Source organism: Anser anser (assembly GCF_964211835.1).
Source record: "Anser anser genome assembly, chromosome: 2".
Taxonomy (NCBI): domain Eukaryota; kingdom Metazoa; phylum Chordata; class Aves; order Anseriformes; family Anatidae; genus Anser; species Anser anser.
The window spans coordinates 81,801,907-81,827,549 of record NC_139721.1 but is presented as its reverse complement, the minus strand read 5'-3'; the positions used below and the strand labels follow the sequence as shown (position 1 = coordinate 81,827,549).

At 41.6% G+C, this 25,643-nt stretch overlaps 2 protein-coding genes across 6 annotated transcripts in view; one reads left to right on the top strand and one right to left on the bottom strand.

Annotated features, from left to right (window-relative positions):
* The window catches only part of LOC310893273 (uncharacterized protein), a 296,192-nt gene extending 286,131 nt beyond the window's left edge, over positions 1–10,061 (bottom strand). Inside the window, exons 1-2 of the mRNA XM_083821963.1 lie at positions 9,346–10,061; positions 4,718–6,640 (exon numbers count right to left, since the gene is read on the bottom strand). The gene's annotated coding sequence lies outside the window, so the exon portion shown is untranslated. The remainder of the gene's footprint in view (positions 1–4,717; positions 6,641–9,345) is intronic.
* The window catches only part of LOC310893272 (cadherin-6), a 107,955-nt gene that overhangs the window by 32,236 nt on the left and 50,076 nt on the right, over positions 1–25,643 (top strand). For 2 of the 5 annotated variants that reach the window (XM_083821959.1, XM_083821960.1), the window contains 2 exons: positions 14,647–14,781; positions 19,965–20,319. In XM_083821959.1, coding sequence (XP_083678085.1) covers positions 20,092–20,319 — 228 coding nt within the window. In that variant the 5' untranslated portion in view covers positions 14,647–14,781; positions 19,965–20,091. Of the gene's footprint in view, positions 1–11,044; positions 11,194–14,646; positions 14,782–19,964; positions 20,320–25,643 lie in introns of those variants that run through there. The other 3 variants (XM_083821958.1, XM_083821961.1, XM_083821962.1) reach the window with 2 other exon arrangements.

Sequence of the window (25,643 nt, the reverse complement as noted above, 5' to 3'; positions counted from 1 at the left end):
TGTTTCATCAAGTAGGGAATGAAGGAGAAATCACCATTTGCTAATTGGGTATGGATCCCACCCCACTCTTCTGGAAACCCATGCAAGAATCCTCTGAACATATCAGAAAAAGTCAAAAAACAGTAAAGAATAAAGTATCATTTGCTGACCCATAAGAGGCTTTTACTAAACTACTGGCTAGTAGCAAACATGCAAGCTACAGAACTGCACTTGATGTGCATGTCTTTTTTAAAAATAAACAAACATGTTTGATTATTTGTAATCCAGTATAATCCCGTGTGTAATGTTAAATATTTTAAGAGAATTTTGCTTCCATTTGTTCTCAGCTTGCTTGGCCTGGAGCCAAAATGCTGTTATTTTTAAAGGCAACACTTTGCTACGAGTTTTGGATTTCTCTCACATTGGTTCTTTTTATAACAATTTAAAATTGATTGTGCATAGCAAATCCACAAACAGCAAAAAAACTATAGGAGAACATCTCACTTGTGCAGGTAAACTGCTGGTCTCATGTCCCAGGGTTGTGCAGCAGGAAGGACCCTACAAAGTACTTGCTAGGAGAAGTAAAATAGACCTGTATGTGCAGAAGAACAATTAAAATGCTGCCTCCACACCTACAAAGCCAAATGACAACCAGCTCCTTTGCACCTCCGCCAGAGAAGCAACAGCAGGCAGATTTCTTAAAACACTGCAGAGCTGAGGATGCCACAGGTGAAAGAACCGGGCTGGGGGGTTAGGTCTGGAGAGAGCCCAGGTTGTGTATGGACTGGAACCAGGGCTCACGTGTTATTGGCAGTATTGCATACACTGTTCAATGGCATTTTGAAGACAAAAGACAGAGCAAATCATCTCTAAGAAGCTGTTTTCCTCAGTGAAGGTAATACAGCAATTTTTCCCTGTTAGTTTCTCGTTCTCTGGCAGAGAGCATGTCTTTGCTCCTCCTGGGGACGCAGCTAGCGGACAGAGTTTGCTGCAACTATTCTGTTCCTCCTGGTCTCAGCAGGCATCTTGCATCCCTCTCCCCTCTTCACTCCACTCCAGGCTACTATGACCCCTTCCTTCTGCTCTTCTCAGCACATTTCAGATCTTCAGTTTAAATGCCCGGAATTAACCATGCCATGATTAAAAGTCAGGGACCTAGCCCCAACATGAATGAGTTGGGTTTTCAATGCAGGAGGTATTTTGTCTCAAACAATGAAAAAACATCATAAGGACAGATTTGCTTCCATTGCATTCTAGCTTTTGGGTGGCTGGGACACAGGTTATATTTTCCAGTATTATTTGGCAAACATCAGGCTAGAAACATGCTTTCCTAAATGAAAACGAAGATTTGCACACAATAACCTATCTCCAGGAGCTGGGGCTTTAATTAAAATATCGATTATTGCAAGACTTGTAATGAAATTGCCAGTCAGCTGTGCTGAATGTCTCAGTTTCCTCCCCTACCGATACAGGTTTCTAAAAGAGGTAACATCCCTTTCTTCCTAAAACTACAGCAATGTAAAAAATAAGCAGTACGAGCAGTCCAATTCTCTTGTAAGATATTTGTATAGGCCTATAACCTCTTTCAGGGATTTCTTCTTAATTTGTATTCATTCACAACCAGCAGAGAGAATGAAAAGTGTGGCAGGGAGAAACTCATTCCAGGAGTTCTGCAGCACCCTGCAGCTTAGCAAAGGTAATTTGTGTAGTTACAGCTCTTCTTTTATTGAACACATCTGCAGCAGTCATTGGATTGGGATGTTTCCTTTATGCCTCTTTGAGAGCTAGTACATGTCCTGGGTGGAAGGTTGAATTTGAAAAATGTTCATATAGCCTGTGACCAGCTATGGGAATACAAAAGCCAGACTGCTTTGATCCTATCAGCCACAGAAATGCTACAACACACACACGTAAAAGAGAAACAACAGAGAGGACTCATGGGTAAACAGCTATTTATTTGTTATGATCTCACCCTAAAGATTTTCTCATTAAGACTTAATGTGGTTTGGTACAGAGGTGAGCTGGGGTGCGGGGTTGGAGATCAAGCCTATAAATAACCAGCAAGTAAGAAAAAAAGGTTTAAAAAAATTGTTCAGAGCTTTTTTCCTTGTCTCAAGTAAAATTTATAGATTTTACCCTATTGCCACCACACAGTGCTCTTCACTATGAGGATGAAAAGAAAGTAAGATACAATAGTTTTAGAGTGCAATTAAAAGCAAATTTGGAAAAAAAGCTAACAATGACTAAAACAAGCGTAGCTGCAGGCAGAAGGCAGAAGAGACCCAGAGACACAAGGCTGACGTTACCCAGCCAAAAGTATAAGGAATAGGGTTATACACTCAAAGGGCTCCCCTCACAGTGACTGGAAGACATGCGATGGCAACGTGTGCTCCCTTTTAAGCCCCAGGGGAAGTTGTGTTTGACCAAGCCACAGCTGCCTGCTGCTCCCTTCCTACCCCTCCCAGGCTGTGAAACGTTCAGCAGTCAGACAGTGACCCATTCTACTTCTGATTTTCTTCTTGCAGTTTCGCGTTTCAACATCCTTCCTGCCACAACCAGAACTGCGAGCATTACTTTCACATGTATCCAAGGAAAGAAAAAAAGATTTCAGAAGTGTAGATGCAAACCTGCAGAAGTTTTTGTCAAAGCTTCGCACAATAGACCAACTGACAATTAATTTTCCGTTCTTCCCCAGCCTCAAGCTGTGCTTACATCCCCCCATGTCAGAGAAAAGCGCATTCATCAGTTATCTGTCTCTCCAATCCCACTCACCAAACAGCTGTAATAAAAAAAAAATCACTTCTAAATTACTTCAGAATACAAAGGGAAATCTCTCCATTTTGTAACGACTTTGCTAATTTTAACAGGGACGAGGATTCTTTTTCCCTCGTGTTTCAAGCTAGCCTATACTTTCTAGGACATCATATTTTGTTCTCAATTTACTGCAATTACTCATCCAGATTACTACAGGGTCCTCCAGCAAATGCAGATACAAATTGACATTAAGAAGACACACATTTCCTGTAGGAAGTCACCCTCTGTGAACCTTGCCTGCCCATAAGTATGCATAAAAGTGCACCTCCTTGAAAAAGATTGAATTCTTGTCCTGGGGGAATGGAGGAGGGAAGTTGTGCTATTAATAAATCCAAATGTTAGGCTTAACTCAATATGCAGAGTTGAGGCAGGGGTGATATATTTTACTCCCCTCTTTGAGAAAGAATGGCGAGGGAAGGACAGACATTATCATTTTTCCTTGGAGACAGCTCATTTTCCTTTATATGCTTATTCAGGATGCGTGGCTCAGGTGCTTTATCTGGGAGGCCTGGCAGGACCCTATCCCAGCCCCGTCCCCACATGTCAGCTCAATGGGTGTGTGACACCACTGAAATGCCACGCTCTGTGCTCCCTTTCTGTCTTCAGCTTTCAACAGCAGTGAGGTATATGCGGTCTGGAGGGCTGTTTTGATTTTTTTTTTTTTTCCCCTCTCATGACTTAGAAAACCAAGTCGCGCATCACATTGCACACCGCAATTGGGCACAAACAAGGAGTCATCCATCACTCTCCCAGGTTCCCCGTGTTTGCTCAAGGGTCTGTTTAAGGCAGTGTTAAGGGAGCTTTAAAAGCCCCAGACACAGCCAGGAAGGATGCTCTCCCCCCGTTTTCATCATTTGCACGGGAACTGAACCTCAGCGACTCTGCTCACGTATGTGTCAGCACAGGGAGCAGCACGACCAGGATGGCTCAGACTGCAGCACCTAGATGCAGCGCCACAGACATTTTGGGAGGCGGAGACTGAGCAGCAGAGCACAGGCAGCTGCAGGGACTACAGAGCTCCCTCAGGACTGTGCAGGGCCACTTCAGGCCTCCAAAATGCCAGAAAATAAGGGTGCTTAAAGTCAGCCTCATCCACATTTCCCTCAGGCCTCTAAATTACAGGTCGCACCTCAGAGAGGCAGCACGACTTTCAGTGAGCCTCAGCTAATAACTTGACGCTGTCGGTTCCGTCACAGAGCTCGTGCCAGTGGCGTGAAACTGCTGAGAAGAGGGGGAAACTACTTCAAGAGGAAAAAAAAAATAAATAGATGCTGTGAGCATTGATGGCAGCCTTCGTGACTGCACACTGCCCAGCCTTGGGTGCAGCTCCCCACAGACAGCAGGGGGAGGGACAGCCGCTGCACGTGCTCGGTGGGCTGGAGCCTCATAAAATACCTGACCCCTGGGCTGTCGGCATGTCTGAGAGCCACTGACATGGGCTTAATGCAGACGTGAAGAAAAGGAGCACCTGTGCCCTGAGCCTTCCTTGCCTGGCTGCGTCCCAGGCTCGCAGCTGGATAACCAGCTGTATCCCAGCTCTGAAGCGCTGCCAAGTGAGGAACCTCTCTACTGCCACTCCTTTTCTTTCTCTGTGCTGCTACTTCTCATTAGTTTCCCTTTTTCCACACTTCTGCTGCACAAAAGTTGCCCATCTGACAAAGAGTGCTACAGTCAAAATCTCATTATGGGCACAAGGGAACACACCTCGTATGTGAAGCCAACAATTAGCATTCATTGTTAGCCTAATTAACATTTCAGCAGTAAAATCAAAATGAAACAAACAGCTATTCATCATCCAGTTACGTTGATACTAACACTTTCTGTCCATGTTATCTATTTTTTGCTAATTCCCATTAATAATACGATTCAGTTTGTCAGTCAGTGACTCCCTGGTACCTCCCCCTTTCTGTCCCATTATGCTCACCTTTCTTCTGGGCAGTCACAGCGAGTTATGACGTCCCAGGTTCCCCACTGGGAGGAGGATGCCCTCGGGGGCCAGAGTTTCTTCCTCCTCGGTCTGAGGTCTGCTTGGGGTTTTCAGACAGTCTGTTGCTAACACGTTCTTAATAGGTCCATGACTTCAGCCGCGATTTCTTTAGGTTAAAACCATGCAATTTCACAGAGTTAAGGTAACACAAGAACTAAATTAGACGTTAGTCATCCGTTGGGCAATTGCTGGTTCAGCTAAAACAAGCTTCAGACCAGACAAGGCCTGAAGCAGCCTGTGTGAAGGTAGAATAAAATTTGCAGTTTGTGGCTAACAAGGGCAGCACCACATTTCCTAAGGCACAGGGCTGCAGGAGCTGTGTTCATACGGGCACTGCTGGTGCATACGCGCTCTCCTCCAAACAAGCACACGTACCAATTACCTGTGCCATAAACACTTCTGTCAGTAGAACTCTGCTTACCCCATCTTTTTCCAGTTACAGTCAAATTAACCGCCATCAAAGTGTTAGATTTTATTCCCCAGAACACCTGAGGTTTTCTTTCAAGCTGAAGTTGCTCAGCTCTGTTCACATCTGACAAAGCCATGCTTTGATTTCAAGCAACAGCAGCTTATAGTTTTAAGCCTCCATCCTATCCTGGACACTAACATGCCAGAAGCGCGTTAGTCATTCAGCACTGAAATCAAAGTTCAATTGCCACTGTTAACAGTAGCATTACTATAGCCTTTAGTAGTATAAATAGTATACAGCACACAGATACAGGCATAAATATATATTTATATACACACACACGTAAGCTCAACATTTGGGATATGATACTAAATGACAATATATCACACTCTCATAGATTCATTAAGGTTGGAAAAGACCTCCAAGATCATCTGGTCCAACCATCCCCCCACCACCGATGTCACCCACTAAACCATGTCCCTAAGCACCACGTCCAACCTTTCCTTGAACAACCCCCAGGGACAGTGACTCCACCACCTCCCTGGGCAACACATTCCAACGCCTGACCACTCTTTCTCTGAGAAGAAATGTCTCCTAATTTTTGACAATCATCAGGCATTTATAAACAGAAAGGAATTAAAATCTAAAATCATAAATCTCACATTGCCCATTTAATGAACTACCATATTTTTTCCATAGACAGCCTGAACCTTGGATAATCCCTGCTGCTTTATAAGTGCCCATGTTTGAAAATAAGTTCTCTTACAACCTCCAGTGCAAAATAACCTGCAGTAAATCAGAAGAAAGGGGTACTGGTTAGAGATTATAGGGAGGGAGCAGAGGCAGATAACTCCGGGGTAATCTTCCCCCATATTACCTGCATGTACATAACCCTGCATTGTTGCTAAGTTCCAGGGGCTTTAAATAGCAGAGAGAACCTAATTTCTGGTTTAGAAGAGATAGACTATGGATTGCTTATATAACTGAAAAGACAACATTTCGTTACAAGACGATCAATTCTACAGATAATAAGTAGATGGTGTTAATAAACTGCTGGTGTAATTCTCATTTTGTTTTGAAACTATATTCATCCAGGGGGTGAAAAATATAAAACAGTAAACGTCTTGCAGCTTATGTAAGAAAAGATCATTAAAAACAAAATTTAAGACCTGAGTAGAAACGCATAAAATCTTACAGAGAAATGAGAAAGATAAGCATGTGCATGTTTGAGTTTATCCACGTTCAAATGACAATGATTCCCCAGATTTTTTGGTGGCCATATTATCTTCTGGTTTTGAATTAGTGCTAAAACATAATATGATAAGAGGCTTAAATTCCATTTACCTGATTGCTGTAAGTTAGGTTTCTAAATGCCTTAGAAGGTCTCATCTTTACATCTATTCAGTTTCCATTTCCAGAAATGCTAACTTTGTAGTTCTCCCAAAATGACTCTGAGGATAAATACAATAAAGATTATTAAGTGATCAAACTCCTTGGTAATTGAGACTATGCGGATACCTCAGACAGGTGAATAAACACTCATGTTTGCCTTCAGGGCAATTTGACAATTTTCAGCTTACATCAGTTTGCCCATAATTAGAGGTGAGAAGGAAACAGGAGAGCAGAAAGTGGGAGGACTTCGGGATCAAAGCTAAGTGACCTTGACAGGAAGGAGGCTTTTATCTCTCCAGAAGGAAGCTGCCTCAGTTGGCGACAGTCACAATGCATGCGATATTTAAGATTTTGGTGTGGGACATATAGTGGGTGCAAATAAGCACAATTTTTAGAAATGTCTGAGATTTAATTAAATGCATATTTTGTTGCAAAAGCATGGATTTCCCTAGGTACAATCAGTAAACGTTTGATCACTTCATTTAATATTTAGCTGTAGCATCTTCTGCTGTAGTCATTAAAGTCAGGCTAACAGAAATTTTACCAATAAAAACTAGAATAGCAGCTATTGAAAAAAAGCAATTGTAGAACTAGAAATGTAAAAAAAAAAAAAAAAAAAAAGGCAACATCCTAGCTCCAGTGACACAAAATTCATGAAATTCTCATCATTTTCAACAAGACCAAAGCTGGTCATTTCTGTACACTGCTATCTTTAAAAGTATCAGAAAAGTTAAGTATTTTCTCAAGCCAAAACTGAAGACGTATAGAGTAGTCTTTGCAGTTATGGAAGAACAGCAGACTCACTCCTCTCTGATACAGAGCAGTGTCAGAGACTGTACTGACAGCTCAGTTGGTCAACTTCCATTTATAACTGGAATTACTTTTCCTGAACATTTACTGCTTTGGGGAATACCTTTTAGATGAAAAGGAATTTCAGAAATAAGAGGGCAGTCTCTCTTGTCCAGATTAGTATCTCATTGTTTTTTAAACAGAGACATCTGTTTACAGGCATGAAAGCACACATTATGCAGAAACAGATTTATTTAATTCTGCTCCTCCCAAACTGCTTATCCATTTCTCTCTTTGATCTTGGCTACTCCACGGAATTAATTCAGAATCAAAACTCCTGTCCTGGTTCCAGTTAGGACAGAGTTAAGTAGCTCATAGTAGCTGGTAGGGTGCTATGTTTTGGATTAGGATGAGAAGAGCGCTGATAACATGCTGATGTTTTAATTGTTGCAGAGCAGTGTTTACACCAGGCCAAGGACTTTTCGGCTTCTTGCTCTGTCCTGCCAGCGAGCAGGCTGGGGGTGCAGCAGGAGCTGGGAGGGGACAGACCCAGGACAGCTGACCCAAACTGGCCAAAGGGGTATTCCATACCATCTGACGTCATGCTAAACAATATATAGGGGTGGCTGGCCGGGGTGGGGGGGCCGGCTGCTCGGGAATAGGCTGGGCATCGGTCAGCGGGTGGTGAGCAATTGCATTGTGCATCACTTGTTTTCTTACACATTATTATTGTTAATACTATTACCATTATCACTATTATTATTATTATTGTTATTATTATTTTCCTGTCTTAATAAACCGTCTTTATCTCAACTCACAGGCTTCACTTTCCCGTTTCTCTCCCCCCATCCCAGAGAGGGAGGGGGGAGGGTGAGCGAACGGCTGTGTGGTGTTTAGCTGCCAGCCGGGTTAAACCACAACACTCCACTGAGCAACAAGGGCCAATTTTGCAGCCTTCAGTGGCTTGTACAGAGCAATGTTCCTCTGAATCCTGGACCAAGAACAACCACTTGCATCGCCCATTTTGTATATTTAGGATTAGCTCCTTCGGTTGCCTAAAACATAAGAACAGAGCTGTCTTAGATATTTCTAACCCCCTGTTTGCTGCATATGTGATCGCATAATTATTTAGCATTAACAGCATAATTAAGAGTTGCAGTATGACTCCCCACTCCCTTCCCTTGAAAACAGTAGCAAAGAGTCTAGCTGGAACAAATCTAAAAACAAAACACCATATCCAAGTCTCCATTACACAAGGGGAAGTTTTCAGTAATTCCATTACAAACCCCACTTCCAAAATATATATATATGAATTCGCCTTCTATTCCAAAGAGATTCCACTTATAATTGCAAAGAACTTAACAACATTGTGAACGCCCATTGTTTTAAGGCAGATCAAGAAATCTTTCCCAGACTTCTTTACTCCTAAGAAGCAACATGCTTACAGGGATCTGATCATAAATCACTGAGAGGAGCTTTCTCATGGGGTTCAATGCCCAGAGGAGCATGCCTTAATAACAGAAGCATGGGCTTAGTCACCTTCACAACATTTGATGTTAATGGTGTATGCACACTGAGCTGTGGGCACCAAAAGAGAGAAAATAAATAAATAAATTTGTGATTCAAATTTCTTCAATATTCCTAATTAAACAACTCATTAAGGTTTTTCAAAGAACTAGTGACATAAGTGGCATTATGAAATACTTCAGAAGCTATTCAGTCACAAGCAACGTTATTCTTTCATACATTTTCATATTCTAAGAAACATGAAATTACTAGCAAAAACATATTAAAAGGCCCCTTTCAAAGAAGAAAGCCACCTCTCAGATTAGCAATTTGAAAAGCAAGTATGCATGTTTCCTATTCAGGGAACTTCAAGAGTTTCAGAAACATCACTCAGTGTTCACAAAACCTCAGTTAAGTAATGAGTCACCATGGCTGGATCGCAGTGAAGTGGGGAAGTTTCTTGCCTCACCTGAAGTCACGGGCTGATTTCCCCACACAGGTTAGAGATACAGCACAGATAGTTCCAGCTTGGAGCTGTACTATGAATAAAGATCATCTTGTTTGGACAAGAATATCCTAGAGGGCAGAGTGCTAGAAAATCCCTGCCGTAATAGCATGGTATTTATTCACCCTGGATGAACAGCAAGCATGCCTCATTCCCATTTAACAGTGATCATTCAGCCCTAGTAACTCTGAAGTCACTCAGAAAAGACTCAGTCCCCCTAAATGCCACAGCTTCTTTTGCCAGCTGTGAGGAGAACCCAGGACTCACCACAGGTGTTTCCACTCCTAGCCATGTAGTCTTGCTTGAGAAGATCTCCAGGCTCCTTAATAGGATCCCAGGGAGGATCAAGAGCTGTGAGAGGGGAGGCCGGCAGATCTACATTAGCTCTCCTGCCTTCTGGTACAGCTTCTTAAGCTGTGCAGTTAATAGGGGTAACGTTAAGAGGCTTTTAAAGAAGCCATAGCCTTTTAGTGCAGCCTGTTACTGTCATGATCAAAGAAATAAGAGACTCTTTCATCAAAAAAAGAGACATGACCTACTAATCTACAGTTCTTTTAATAGCACATTTGTAATGAAATGAGTCTTAATGGGCATTCCTCTATTTTCCTGTTAATTGCTCCTGTTGGAGTGTATTTGCATAAATGGAGTTCACTTGCCCGCAATATGCTGAGCCTTACAGGGATTGCTGGTTGGTAGCAGTCCGCATCCATTTCTCCGTGGTAAATGGCTGTGGAAGTCCACAAGAAATAAGAAAGCCCTTAATGATCACATATAAAGCTAAAGTTTAGCTATTTCTACCCTTCCCAGGTCCAGTACATTATGCCCCACCTACCAATTGTTTTCTCCTAAGTTCAGAGTGGGAATTACCATATGTTACTGTCAAAAAAGCACAGACAACTAGAGAGAGCATCAAGCCTCTAGCAGAGAGAAAGAAATAAACAGCAGCTGGTGACTAGAAAACTACTTAAGAAAGATAACCGCTTTGCTCTGCCACAGATGAAATGGGGCGTGCTGGCAACGGGGGTGGCGAGGAAAGTCCCTGTAAGGGAGAACTGCAAAAGGCAAGCAGAAGAGATTAGGGTCACTAAAAAGGAATAAAATGCAGCAGTCAAAGGTGGGTTGGGGCTTTCCTAGAAATGTGAATTTACAGATGGCTGTAAATAAATAAAAATAAATAAATAAATAATAATCATAATCGCTCATTAAATATGAAAAATGTATAAACTCTAACATGCCTAAATTGGAATCAGGTGAACTCTGCTTACCTGGTTTGCCTCAATTAGACCACTTTCTCTAATAATTCTGGTATCTCTGTCTGTGGGTTTCCTCTGTAGGAAACAAATTAGGACTTTAGCAATTAGTATCACACTTGACAACAATGTATACTGCCCAAAGCACAACCAAAATACTCTGTCAAAGAATTTTCTTCTATCTGTGTCTGTTATTGAACTGCCTAATTACTACTGTCAAAAATAGTCAGTCTTTGATAGGAAGATACGCTAGTGCCTGCTGAAAAAGAAGCTCCCCCCTGCTTGCTTTTATTCCTGGCTACGCATGTGGCAATATAGCCTCTGCCTTCACTGTCACACTGCAATGCTTTAAGAAGAACTGCAGTGCCACTGAAACAGCTGCAAGCCCAGCTTTTTCTCTTTTCTCAAGCCAGGTTTTGGAGAGTATCTGCGACATCTTGGCTTAGAGTAATTGCTGCTCAGCACAGAAAGGATCTGTTGCATGTGGCTCTGTCTCATTTACAGGAGCTTGAGGATGACATCAGGGGCCTCTGATGGCATGGAGGCAGGTGCCTAATAAATGGTAGGTGGATGGAAAAAGCAAAACCCGGCATCTCATCTAGTTAAGGAAAAGATAATTTTCAGGGAGAAGCTGATGAAGATTTCTTTAATATGTCTAATAATTCTGAATAGTTCCCTTAATAGAGATTTTTGGGTGGTAGCATCTCATACTATTCTAAGAATGGAGTCTTGTTTGAAATAGCTGTCTATATTCTTTAAGAAGAAAGTCTAAAAAGTCACTGATCCCTTCTAAGAGCCCGTCTATGAGACTTTCAAGTACCTGAGTCTGGAAAGAAACAGAAGAAGAGGTATTCCAACTATATAGCTTTTTCAATGAAGAGACAAAACGCTTTAACTTAGGCACTTCAAGTCACCCGAGACCCTTCCTCTCTGGGTAGGAAGACTAGGTTCCTTTTCAGACATCAAGTTTTGGTGCATAAGGTGGAGTGACCTTTTCTTTTATGGCACTCCTGCTTTAAAGAACCTGATAATTTTTATTTTTTTATTTTTTATTATTTTGTAGGTTTAATAATAGCTTATTGCATGTATGAAAACCACAGTACATTTCACAAGGGGGTGGCAAAACTGCAGATTTCCAACAAGTACTGAGATAAGGTATTCCTACAGCATTTTCATGGCTTCAAGGATATTTTTGGTACTGCTGAAAGCACTTTGGCTATCACTTCAGGCACATCTACTACTCTGCCATCAAGGTATTGATTAGGAATAAACGACCCATGTTCCAGATACGCCCAGCATCAGAAGTGCTACCAAGTTGTTTTCCTACTAAATGTAGTTGTTTTCTTAGCTGTTTTTATCTTCCCTCCATCAAGGACCAGCTTAATATTATTTAAAGTATTCTGTTGTATCACCTGCTAGCCACATACCTGTCCCCAGTTTTAGGATATAATGCAGTTTTAGCTGAATGCTTTTCTCTGCAGGGGAACAATGAAATGCCATGGATGCCTGTCCCCACGTCACCTGCATGAAGCAGATGCAGCTGGAAGCCTTTGGCAAGATCAGTTCCTGCTTCCTGCTAAAGTCACGCAGAAATAGCTCACAGAAAGGGCAGGATCAACCCTTTCCATGTAGCTGCTGGCCGCAGAGGTGAACAGCCTGTGACACCCGTGTAAGGTTGCTGGAGTTGCTGCTCTTGCCTGCACACCCAGGCAACGTCAGATGCCTTTCCCAGTGCTCCTCCTGCAATGTCACCTGCCCGCACACCCTGTAGCATGCGCCAGCGCGCTGCTGGTATGTGCAGCAAAGGTGGACGTGGTGATTAAAGCACAGTGACTATGTCTTGACTGGCACACCATCAGGAAGGAAAAAGAATAACAAAGTGATTAAAGTGCTGCTGTGTGACTTAGGAAAGCTGAGTCCAGGTTCCAGCCCTGCCACAGGTAGAACCATAAAATGGTTTGGGTTGGAAGGGACCTTAAAGACCACCCAGTTCCACCCCCTGCCACGCGCAGGGACACCTCCCACCAGACCAGGCTGCCCGAGGCCCCATCCAGCCTGGCCTTGAGCACCTCCAGGGATGGGGCATCCACAGCTTCTCTGGGCAACCTGTGCCAGGGCCTCACCACCCTTACTGTAAAACAAAAATAAATATATATATATATATTCTTCCTTATATCTAAAATGTCTGATTTATATCTAAATCTTCCCTCTTTCAGTTTAAAACCATTGCTCCTTTTCCTTTCATACACACACTGGTAAAAAGACTTTCTCCATCTTCTGTATGTTTACATATTGAAAGGCCACAGTAAGGTCACCCCTGAGGCTTTCTATTCTCCAGACTAAAGCCCCAGCTCTCTCAGCCTTTAGGAGAGGTGCTCCAGCCCTCTGATCATTTTTCTGTCCCTTCTCTGGACCTGCTCCAACAGGTCCACATCTTTCTGGTGTTGGGGGCCTCAGAGCTGAGCGCAGGGCTCACAAGAGCAGAGCAGAGGGAGAATCCCCTCCCTTGCCCTGCTGCGCACTCTGCTTTTGGTGCAGCCCAGGGTACAATTGACTTTCTGGGCTGTAAGCACACATTGCCAGCTCTTATCTGATTCTTCATCCACCAGCAGCCCTAAGTCTTTCTCTGCAGGGCTGCTCTGTCAATTGATCCCTAGTCTGTGCTGATATTGGCAATTACCCTGACCCAGCTGAAGGACTTTGATATTCTTGAATGACCACAGATTAGTCACTTAATGCAGCCATACAATGGAAACAAGAATATTTCCTCTTCTGTGATATGCCTCTGTCTTGTGTGTTGACACAGTTTATGCACAGTGGATATAAGATATGATTTCAGTGTTTCTAAATACAGAGACTTAGCATCGGCATCTCCGAAACAAGACAGTACTGAGACTCTTTTCAAACAGCAGGTGAAAAAATCAAACTATCTGAAAGCAGATAAACCACATCATCAGTCCCCTCACCAGCTACTGAATAATCTTATAAAAGTCATGCAGTCGTCTATTGCCATTACCTCTGAGGCACAAAAGGGAGACAGATACCTCTCACTTTGCCTATTTTGTCAGTGTGTGCTTTTGTGAAGGCTGGTGTTTGTGTGCATTCAGGTTCACTGGGGTTAAAGCAGTTGCATTGTTCAAAAGGGCCATGCTAATAGATCCCAATGCAGGATGGAGGTAGTAGTTATCTTAACATTTCTGCTGCATTCAGTTATTTTTATAGTTCTGGACCTTTTCTCCTGCTGAGAGAACTGAAAAAAAAATGGTTTTCAAAGACACTATAATCAACCACTGCTGGCTGCAATTACATTGTGTACTTGATGTCTTCAGAAAGAACCTATGGTTAAAACTACAAATCTTTTGGTTTGAATTCTCCTGGCTCTGTTCTGTTTGGTATTTCAGAGGTGTATTTACAGAAATGATCGCTAGGGCATATGGGTTTATATAACAAAGATATCAAAAAAAAGTGAGCATCAGAAGATTAAAATTTCATCAGCTATCTTTACTCTGAAAAACTGACTTTTTTTTCCTGTTTATGACTGATATTTACAAAGGAATACCCCATGGAGAATGAAGGAAAAAGGGCATTTGGATTTCAGAGCAGTAAAAGCTAATTCACACTTGAGAAAATTATTAGATGGAGACTTTCAGATCTGACTGGTCATAAGAGAGACATAATTGTAAAGCTCAAACTCAACTGCTTTTTAAGTCCAAGTCAATTATGGACAAGTCTGCAATGTTACAGCTTCTGAGTACATGAAACTTAGCTATTACTGGAAATATCCAGCAAGAAATTCTTTCCTATATATGAAAACGTATCAATATGATATATTTGAATATACGAATATGGCACTGAAAATAAATGAATATGATGACTTTGAAAGCCTCTATTTTTCAAGGTTAGCTGGAATACTTTCTTTTCTTTGTGTAGCTATTGCTACTTTAACCTTTCTCCCCATGATGAGAAAGTAATTTTTTTGCAGATTTTCCTTACAGCCTTAATCCTTTTCTTGCAGTCTTGCCTGCGGGGTAGCAGAACTTGGTGTTTTTGAGGACAGCCCCAATGACAATTTGAAGTCCTGCCTCCTCTGGGTTGCTCAAATTCTTTTAGGAACTGGGATATTGCTTCTTCAGCATGGCTTTGCAGCAAGGTAAAATCCAAGCAAATAACCATTAGATCCTCACCTAGCATGCCTGGTTCCAAACCATGGACTACCACATCCTACACACCAAATCTAGGACTCAGTATCCAGCCATTCTCCTTCCCCCAATTAATGCTTTACCCACCCTTCATTCCTCAGGCTTTGAAAACAAAATGTTGGTTCCTTCCTCTCTCTCAGGAAGGCCTGACAGGTTAAACACTTGCACCTGATCTCAAGGCCAGGGGAAGGTCGTTCCTTGCAGGAGATGGTGATTATGGAGAGCACCTCTGCCTGCCTGGTCCCAGCACAGGACTGGCAGCTGAGCCTCCTGCACTGGGAAGCTGCGAAGCTGCAACCTGTGGTCAGGCAGCCACAGCTGGCAGTTTGCTCTGTAGGACTGTTGGGGATTTATGCAGGGTCAGTCTGCCTGGTAAACTCACTTGGTGTTGGCTGGGCAAGCATCTAGAAGTTATTATATCAAAATTCTTGTACTGCTTTCCCCCATCCTTCGTCTTCTATAAAATTAAACATAAATTACAGCTTCCAGGGCAGAACCCTCCTTCTCTTCTGAAGGTAATGGTAGACACTTCAAGTGATACAGTCGTTGGTGAAGCCAGGGACTAGTTTGCGCCTTTTCACCATTGCCCATAAAACAGGCTTGATTTTGAGGCAGCAGAGGCACATGCACAGGTGCATTCACAGTGTAATACTGCTAGAATTAAACAGCGGGGTCTATTCTCTGCCTTTGTGCATTTCTTTCCCAAGAACCTAAGCAATCTTGATGAGCATAGATGCAGCTTATTTCTTCAAATAAATAAATTTAAAAAAAAAAAAAGTTAAACTAACTGTTCTTGTTAGTTGAATATTCAAGGGGTATATCTGTATCATTCCCCATACTCAGTTTCCTCAATTATTATGACACTTCAGCTATTAACGTTCACCTCTTTATTCACTCTTCATGTGAGAATAACAGTAAATTACCAATTCTTGAATACAATCAATGTTAAATCAAATGTAGTAGTGGACCTTAATCCTAATGTGTGAAGCTTTGTACCCAACCCTCAAACAATGAAACTATACTTAGATGACTAAGGAATAAAAGATCTATTATAATGGTACTTCTTCTTGAATAAAGGTTATGTCAGAGATTTTAGAGACACTGATGATTGTTGATATATTTAGAGACTATTTACAATCTAATCATCAGTGGCCCATAATGTTTGACATCGATATATATACAGAAACAGAACTGAATTCATGGGATCTGAAAAGAAATAATTCTCAAGTCCAGGATCTAGGACAATTTACAAGTCATATTCCTTTGGGAGTCTATTGAGGAGGGAATACGATGGGGCTGAAGAGAAAGGAATAAAAAAGCCAATGTTTTCCCTCTCCTTACTGGTGTCTCTGATGGGAAGGCTCCTTGCTAGCCTGGTTCATTTAACCACCACCTAGGAAGAGCAGCACAACCCACAGTGCTGCGAGTGGAGGTGGGACCTCTCTGGGGTTCTTCCTGCCAAGAACCTGCACCTGATGGCTGTCACTGTGCCGGAAAGCCATCTCCAGGACTGTGCTCCCTGATACATTGGCGGAACCCTGATGGACACATTTCCTCCGATTTATACTTGCAATAATGAAGTACTTTGCAGGAAGGGTGTAAATTCGCACTGAATTCTCACATCGGTGGCATGAAGACATCTACATTAACGAGATACTGGGGGAAAGGGTGAATAGAAAGGTTGACTATGAAAATCATCACCTAGGGGAAATAATTTTGAAGTAAGTTGATATTTATAGTGATTAAGCAATTGTCTGAGGTTTTGATCCTTCAAAGAGGCATGAACATAAACTTTAAATCTGCGACTTGTCACACCAAAGACAGTTCTTTGACTGCAAGTGACATTGCTTTTATGTTAACAATCATCATACCTAAACTTAGACTGGGATTTTTTTTTTTTTTAAGCTTGGGTATGCAGATTCCTCCTTCTCCCATAAAAAGCCCATATTTGATATATATTTGAGCTGACAGAGCTAAGCCAGTTGTCTGAGATTGTTGTACAGGAAAATCGTTTTTCACTCTTGACATTTCAGTTGATTAACACAGTGCGTTCCCCAATCAGCTGACCAGCTGATGGTTGAGGAAAGTGAGATGTCTGAAGTGCTCCTTCTGTCTTTCTGCCTGTCTTTGTATGATGTGAAGAAAACAAAGAAATTTTAACTCCCGTCCTTTGGTCTGGACCAAAGGAAATGTCCCATCAATTGTATTTGCACACCTTCAATTAGAGAAAGAAAAATGTCCCTGGTCAATGACTTGTTTTCAAACTAAAGACAGGAGTGAACACAGAGATTGCAGGTGAGCAACCATTACGTTGCAGAGACCTCTCTGGAGCACGAGGCATTGGGACTGAAGCACAAAATGTCATTTAAAAGCCACAGGAGCTCACTCTTTACTAATGGCTCAGCTCGGAGCATATTGCTCCTGTCCTTTTTATTCACCTCACTGAATTTATCATTATGACCCATAAAATAGTTATCAGCACCTATAGGGCAAAGACACCCTGGACTTCAGTGGGTACTTACCCTGACTGCACACTTAAGCCGAGGTCTGCAAAAGTGTCTCTGCTCTCTTGCCACTCACACAGAGGCTGTCAGGGCTTAGCTGCTGAGGCACTATGCAAAGACCACCCAGTCAAGAGGAACATTATGGGATCATGCCCTTATTTCAGCTTTTTGGACACATCTCTGCAGAGAAGAATAAAAGACTGTATTTGACAGCTATGATATCATTCTCGTGAGCTATATTTCAGCATGAGCCACTATAAAACCTCTCCCATGACATCAGAGCTGTGAAATATAGCTGACTTCAAGTGCAGAAAATTCCTCCATAGGAATAATTGTTTCCTGGCAATTGGCATTTGAAGGACTGATCCTTTAAAAGGATGGCACAAATCCTATGCAGGTGACTCTGCTCTAGGCAACACTACTCAGAAAACATTACATACAGGAGCAGAGGCATAGAGCCCCACTGAGGGATTTGGCCATGGAGGCAATGAGATGAGCGCCGGGGGAGCCTGTCAAGTGGTGATTTTCATTCCCTCATGCCTCAGCAATCCACGTAGTCTTCACTAATCGCAAAATAATAGGTTTGCTCGTACGCTGTGCTCCCTACCTCAGACCCTGCCTCCCTAGAGAAGCAAGCCACGTGTGTGCAGCCAGAACTCGCATCTCCTTGTCCTTTCCCACCCACACTCCACGCGAGCCTCATGCCAGGCGTGCTGCTAGAGGGCTCTCTCTGTGCGTGCACGTATGTTTGCACGGGGGTTGTGCCTACAGAGCCACGGGTCGGCATCTGCCTCACAGCATGCAGAGCACCCAGACCTGCAGGGCAGCGCTGTTCCTGCCTACAGAAGACTCACCCGTGCTAATGAGAGCTCACTAGGAGCCTTCCCTGCTCTCCGGAGGAAACTACACCACTTCAGAACTAATTGTGCCTTTTCCACTCCTCCTCTTAATGTTAAAAAACTGACTCCTTCCCAACCAGAAGTTACCTTCTTACGCTATTTTACCTTGTGAAGCAGTAAAATGATATTGTGCGAACAGCCCTGTTCCATTACGTACTATCCATCTAAAAGCTAAGTGGTATTTCTTTATAGAAAATGATTTACTAAGAGGAACCGTAAGAGACTTGAGGTTATTTTATACAATTTATTACTAAGAACAGTGACAACCAGAAGAGTGGCTAACCCGAGGCATTGTAAATGCTTTAACTCCATCAGTGTAGCTCAGAGGCTAAATTCTGCCTGATTTACACCTTTAAAAAAAGAAAAAAGAAAAAAAACACATAAAATATAGCTTTAAAAATTATCTTTGATGTAGAATATGATCCAAATAGTGACACATTAAATACTTAGAAAATAAAACAAATCTCTTTTGATTTGATATGAAGCCAGATTGCTGTTCAACAATTTTATTTACAAACATTGCGAGCTGCTGTGTTGAATTTTGAGCTGGTTCAGAATGATCTATATTTTTTGATCAGGATATTGAAAGAACTTTTCCGAAGAGCATCTGTGCAAAACAAAATGAAAATCAAGCAAATGAACCTTCTTTAAGAGTATGGATCTGTTTGGACTAAAAAATTGAACAAAGTGTTTATGAAAAATACTCTTATATGTTGTAGAATGTTTCCGTCAACTAATTCTGATTTCTTCAGATTATAAAATGTTCCAGAGCTGATCATTAGGCATTTGGTTATCTGATATCATTTCTTCTTTCTGAGTAAAAGCTTTCGACTGCTTTAAAACAGAACTGTCAACACCGAGCTGTAGTACTGTATGGATGGCTTTTTTCATGATGAAAATCATGTGGTCTTCTGAGATGGGGATCATTTTCATATTTATTTTGTAGCTGCACAGATATTTAATATTAATAATAGGAAACAGTAGCTAGTAAGAGCCCACAGATAGAGATGAACTAGCTGTTTTTTATAAGTAATTAATGAAAACATTTACATATATAACTATGTATTTAAAGATTCAAAACTCAGCATAAAACTCAGGCAGTAGGTAAATAAGAAAACCAAAATGTCCACTTAATCTCCTACATAGTATTAAACAGGCCTAGCGTGTGGGACATATTGACAAATACATACATATATTTCACTAACTTGTTTACCTGACCCTTCTAAAATGAAGTTAAAGGCAACATTCCTTACATTTTAGGGGAATATTCTAGAGTTATTTTCAGTCCATAACTATAGCAACCAAAATGCTTCCTGAGAAGCGTGTGCATTCTTGCTAGCCCTTCTTCAACATAGCAAAGTAATCCCATCAAGATCGCTGGTCAGAAATTAATCAGTTATATCCTGAAGTCCAGGCCATAAAAAAGGAAATGCCTTGTTTGCCTTAGTCCATGAATGGAAGTAAATGGAGGCAAAGAAAAAAAAAAGAAAAAAAAAAAAAGAAAAAAACTACAACAACAATAACAACACCAAAACACATCAACACTAGCTCTTCCAACTCAACATAGGTTAACTCCAGTTACTTAAAGGACCACCTGCAATGTTCTGAATCAGGAATAGCCCTACTTTTCAATGATCACTATTACTCTTCTACTTTTTGGACTTGCTTGCTGTAATGATGAATGTTAAATACCTTTGAAAATACTTAAAATGTTATTATTTTTCTTTTCAGAGATCCTTTGAGACTGCAAAAACTATTTAAAGAAGGAAGACGGCATGAGATTGGATTCAGTGCAGTAAAGTAGGTTAGTTTGAGGACAAGAAAAAAGTTGCTGTTTAGATCTTCTCGTGTTGTCGTGATGAGAACTTACCATTGCTTCTGGCTGCTGTTTTGGGCTGGTCAGCCCCACCAAAGTTTCTTAACTTCGTTGTCCAAAAGGACTAGTGGCTTTCCAGAGAAGGGAAAGGTTTTGGTATTGTCTGGAAACAGCAGGAGAGAACTCAGTCGTTCCAAAAGGAGCTGGATGTGGAATCAGTTCTTTTTATTGGAGGAATACACAGGAACTGACTACCAATATGTTGGCAAGGTAAGATTCTTTTAGACACATCTATGTTTTGATCTTAGAAGAGTTAGAAAGTCAGCAATAGCAAGTAGGTAAGAACAAAGCCTGCTACAACTTGCACTTCTCATTCCTATCTGCCCAGCTTCAGAGGACATTAATTCAGCAGAAAGGTTAGTACACTTCAGCTTCAAACTGTAATCCGCAACAGAAAGTTCCCAGTTTAACTTGCAAGTCCTATGGCCAATCATACACAATTCTTTTAGAGTTGTTTTTTGTTTGTTGTTTTTTTAAATATATATTTTTTTTTGTCTGGAAATAATGCAACTCTATTATAGGACAGTCTAGGCCAGTTATTAGCTTTAAAATTTAATATGTGTTTTCCTTCATGCTCCTTAGCTTTGTAGCGTCAAACTATATATACCTGAAGAGGGTCTAGTCCAAGATATTTGGGATTCACAGTACCCATACTTTGGTGAGGGTTTACTCTACCCAACAGAAGGCAACCATTTCATTGCTTATTCCCCACTGCACACACCAACACTGCAGCCATTTTCTGATGAGGTTTCGTGGTGCTCTGTGACATGACCATCATACCACAAGCCATGCTATTACAAAGAGTTGAAGAACACCGTGCTTATACACTAAGCAGTAACAAGCAGCTAAAAACTGCTAAGCTCAAAGCATGCTGACAGAAAAGGGTCTACAAAAAAAAAAAAAAAAAAATTTATACCACCCCAACTCTGAGAATATCCACCTCCCTGAGCTGTAGACCCCCATGTAGGTAACAACCTTTGTGTGAACTGTAGAGCAACTGCACTCGTGGTAAATCTAGAGAGTCTACACTGCCCAAGGTGCCATAGTCTATAGGAGTCTCTTCTTGCAGAATATAGAAATTATGCTATTGATGATGACATTCAAAGTAGAAACAATACAGCTTAGTTTTCCAAACTAAAATGGGATTGTGTCTGATCTAGTTTGATCTTTCGAGCCTCTCAGCAAAGGCTACAGATCACAGTGGTTTGACATTTTATCTCCCTCTACAAGCTTCTGAGCATCCCCATGAGAGATGGTGGCTGCTTTTCTTGCCTGCCAATCAGCTGTCACTCAAAGTTGGATGTGACACTCCTTTCCTACTAAATGGCTGCAAGGCATGATTCAAATGAAGAGCTACTCAGCTGGCGTAACACTCATAGAGCTCCAACCAGGATAATCAGCATTCACGAAGAGTACCATTGAGCCCAATCTACAGGAAAAAAGCCAAAGGCAGAAAGTCCTCAGAGAGAAGTAGAAGGGAAGATAAGAGGGTAGGAAAAAAAGCCAGAACAGAGTAAGAGGGGAGGAGTAGAAAGACAGAGGTGGATGGAGAGGAAACTTTACAAAGAGGAATCAAAACAGAGCGAGGGCAAAGGGAAATCAAATGGGGATGGGAGTCAGGAAGAAAGGTTACCTAAAGAGAGCACAATAAAAACAGAAGACGAGACAGCAAACAAAAAGCAGCAACAAAACCCCAAACAGACAAGAAATATGGAGTCAAGGAAAAAAAAAAATAAAAAATTGGAAGGCAGCACTCCTTCACGCACTCTTCTGTTCCACAGATTACCTGTGGGGGTTGAGGCAGTGGGGTCTGTCTGCAGCACATCATTTCCACTGCAAATCCTGACATTAAACCTTCTCAGTCCCAAGTCCCCCACACTTTCCACTGCAGAATTCAAGCAGAATCCATTGACTTCAGAGGGACTGATACGGGAGCAAATATTCCTGCAGGATAAATTTGCTGAGACAGTTAAAAATGGCCTAGTTGGACCAGAAAATCAAGAAAGTTTGAAGTGGAGTCACTGAGAGAGAAAAAAATGTGGATGTTATTTTAAAAAGTTATTCTCCTGTCTATTGGTACTTTAATATAATACACTTACTATTACAAAGCATAGAAATGACACATAATGTATAAATGTCATTGATTCTGTGTCCCTGGGCTGTTCACAAGTGGCCTTTCACACGTCTTTCAAATGCCAGAAATGCTCACACCCTTGTAATTGAACAATTAGCCAAAAGGCATGGAAGAGCAGCCATTTATTATTAGAGAAAGTTGAGTATTGGTGTGAGGATAAATGATAGAAACAGCTGAATGTCTCCAAATCGAGGTAACCAGGCAATTTAACTGAGCAATTAAACTTGATTGGTGTGGGCAAATGAGGATAATGAACATGTTTATGAAGCATATTTTAGCTCAGAGGACAAAATGTTAACTTTAAATATGAACTGAAAATGGTCCGAATATTTGGCTATCGTCTTTTTATTCTTATATCATAAGGAAATATTAATAGGAAGGTCTTTGAAAACGGAAGCAATATATTTATGTAAAGGGGAATTATACTCGTGTCTTACTGTATAAGCAGTCATATCTAGCTGTTCTGTTTTTTGTGTTCAGTGGTTGAAGCTAGTTGGAATTAACTTCAGAATTATAAAAAAGATGTACATAAGCTACAAGAAAAAGAAATTTTTTTAGGCTGCTTTTGCTTTTTTCTTTTCTGTTCATTGTTCACATCTGTTTAATTCAAACACCTGCACCAAAATTTGAGATATAACATGTCTGCGGTAAAAAATTCCAACAACATTATTTCGATAACTGCCCAAATTACAGTTGTAAAAGCCTGTAGCTGTTTATGCTACAAACCCCACATTTATATCATAATAGTTTTGGAGAGAAGGGAAGGAATGCATTCAGGTCTGAGATAATAAAAAAGGTAATCTCTGAGGACATCAAACAGCGGTAGAGCTCAGGGCAGTACTGAATGCAGTGCTGAAGCATCATGAGTCACGGACCAGAGCACTACAGCGCTCTGCGTACTCTACATCCAACGAACCCAAATGCCTCCATCCTTTAGGAGATAATTGCCTAAGCATATACGAAACAACATAGCCATTTTCTGGTACCCATGGCTACTGTGAACTGTTACAAAGAGGTCCCCAGTTTTGTCTGACATGTATTTTACTGTCAACCCAAATACGCTGCTTTGTCACCTGGACACAAGAAACTGCCGGTGTTATCAATACAAGTTGATCGTATGCTGTGGCACTGACACCAGGGCCACCATTTTATCATCCGGTGCTTGAATTCCTGAATTTCATTCCCGTATATCCACAAAACAAATCCTTTTAAAAGGAATAGAAATTCACACCTCCAGTCCTGGTTAGTCTCAGACACGACAATATAAGGAACTTGTACAGAAGTTCTAGACTGGAATTATTCATTGCACTGCTGAATAACTTGTGAGCCACAGCTATTCACTGAAGTGTGATTGATGGGCATGGTGACATTTTAACCTGAAGATATATTTTCTTCTGGTTCAGGAATTATGGAACTTGGCAGGGACTCAATCCCAAAATAAAATAAAAAGATTACATGAGCATCAAAGTAGAGAAGTGCCAAGTACTACAACCCAGAAAAATCTGCAACCCTTGAGTTAGGTTTCTACAAAGATCTACTTGTACCAATGGTTGTTTTGTACACTTTTAAAGGGCTGGGGTGAATGTTTCTCTAAATCACAGGTAAGCGATGAAATGGTAGCACAGCTATACGTGAAAATATATGCTATGTTCCCTAGAGGTCTTCAGATATTACTGGGCAACAGAGTGAAACAAAATCTGCCCTGTTACAATTGCAGGCTCTGGGGTATAGGTACCATTTGTATGCACCTGATGTCTTTACACAGCTATTCCACTGGCTGCATAAAATCCATGTGCTGGCATCCATCACCGAGTCGTCTCATCAGAGCACAAACCTACAAGTCATTGTTATATAAAGGGATAGGATGCCTCTTCCTTTTAGAATAAAGAAAGATCTGAACAAGTCTTAAATCTTACTAATTAACCCAGAAACTGCTTCTAGCAGTCTGCAGTAGAAAGAAGCAACTTGCTTTCCTGATAACAGCAGGCACAACTGTGGAGCGGTTCTGTCACACTCTGTCTGTCTGACAGTAAAAGGAAACTTCCAGACACACTTTTCATTTTTCCTGTGTCTTACTGATGTTCGTATAATTCAAGCAGTATGCTTGCCTGGAAGCTATCTGATGTTTCTACCTGTACCACCCATCATAAACAATCAACCTTTGCTGACAACTCCATTTTTCAAGGAAGATAAAGTCAAAGTCCTGCCACTATGTGCCCTGGCAAAGCAGAAAGGATACTGCAGCACTCTCAGCAGAACCAGAATCCTTTCATTTGGTGTCAAAAGAGCCGCTGGGAAGGATGGGCTCCCCTCTGTCAGGAATGGCGTAGGCACCATTGATCCTGCTTCTGAGGAGGAGGGATGCAATGGATATTGCAGTATAATTTCCAGTACTATTCTGCTTTCTTCTCCCTGATTTTACTTCTGGCTACAGCTGGACTGAAGGCAAGCATCATCAGAATCAAATCAAACAAAAGGCAGAGTCTCTCCAAACCACTCTGAGTTAGTGGGACTAAGTCACATACTAAATCACAAAACAAACAGGATTTACTTGCTCTGCCTTGAAACTAATGCTGTGATATATTCCTGATGTCTTCAGTTTACCGTTCCAAATGCAGTGACCATTTGTTATCTTTACAACACCTACAATTAAAACTTCTGTTTGTGACTTCTACCTGTTGAGCGAGTCTACTCAAAACAGTTTTAGATTTCTCTTGATGTTCAGGATATCATTTCTTTAGGACTAGATTCTATGCTCTGCTTCCAGGAGAAACAAGCCAGTCTCTGGATGGCCTCTTGGTGCTGAGCAATTCCTTGGTCTTGGAGGGGCTCACAGCAAAACTGTCCACCTCTAGGTTGCATCAGCTGAGTTGATGATTGCAGCACAACCCAGAGCCCACATGGGGCTCTGTGCTGGACCCCTGTCCCCGGCAAGACCTCAACGTTGTTCTTTCACAGCCAGATGTGCACGTGAAATTTGTGCATATCACGCAGGAGGAGGAGGACTAAAGCTTTGTTCCTTTCCAGATGCAGCCTCCCTCCGGCACACCATCTGTGTGAGGGCACCAGGGTCCTCGGGGAGCAGTAATGGCTGTCAGCACCACGCTCTGCAAAGCCACTTTTCTTTTAGCAGGGCACAGGGCGTTTGTGGACCGCTGATGAAACTCCTGCCCTTGCTCCTGACAAGAAAGTCACAGGGTCCTTTACAAGTACCAATATTAGTTACTTGCAATGATATGTTAAACGCTGTGGTGAAAGAAGCATTAGCACCAGTGTTTTATAAATGAGGAAACTGATGTACAGGGAGGTTAAATGACCTATGCTAAAAATCAGAACTCTCTAAACCATGATCAAAAATAATAATAATAATAAAAAAATCAAGAGTTCTTAGCCCCCACCT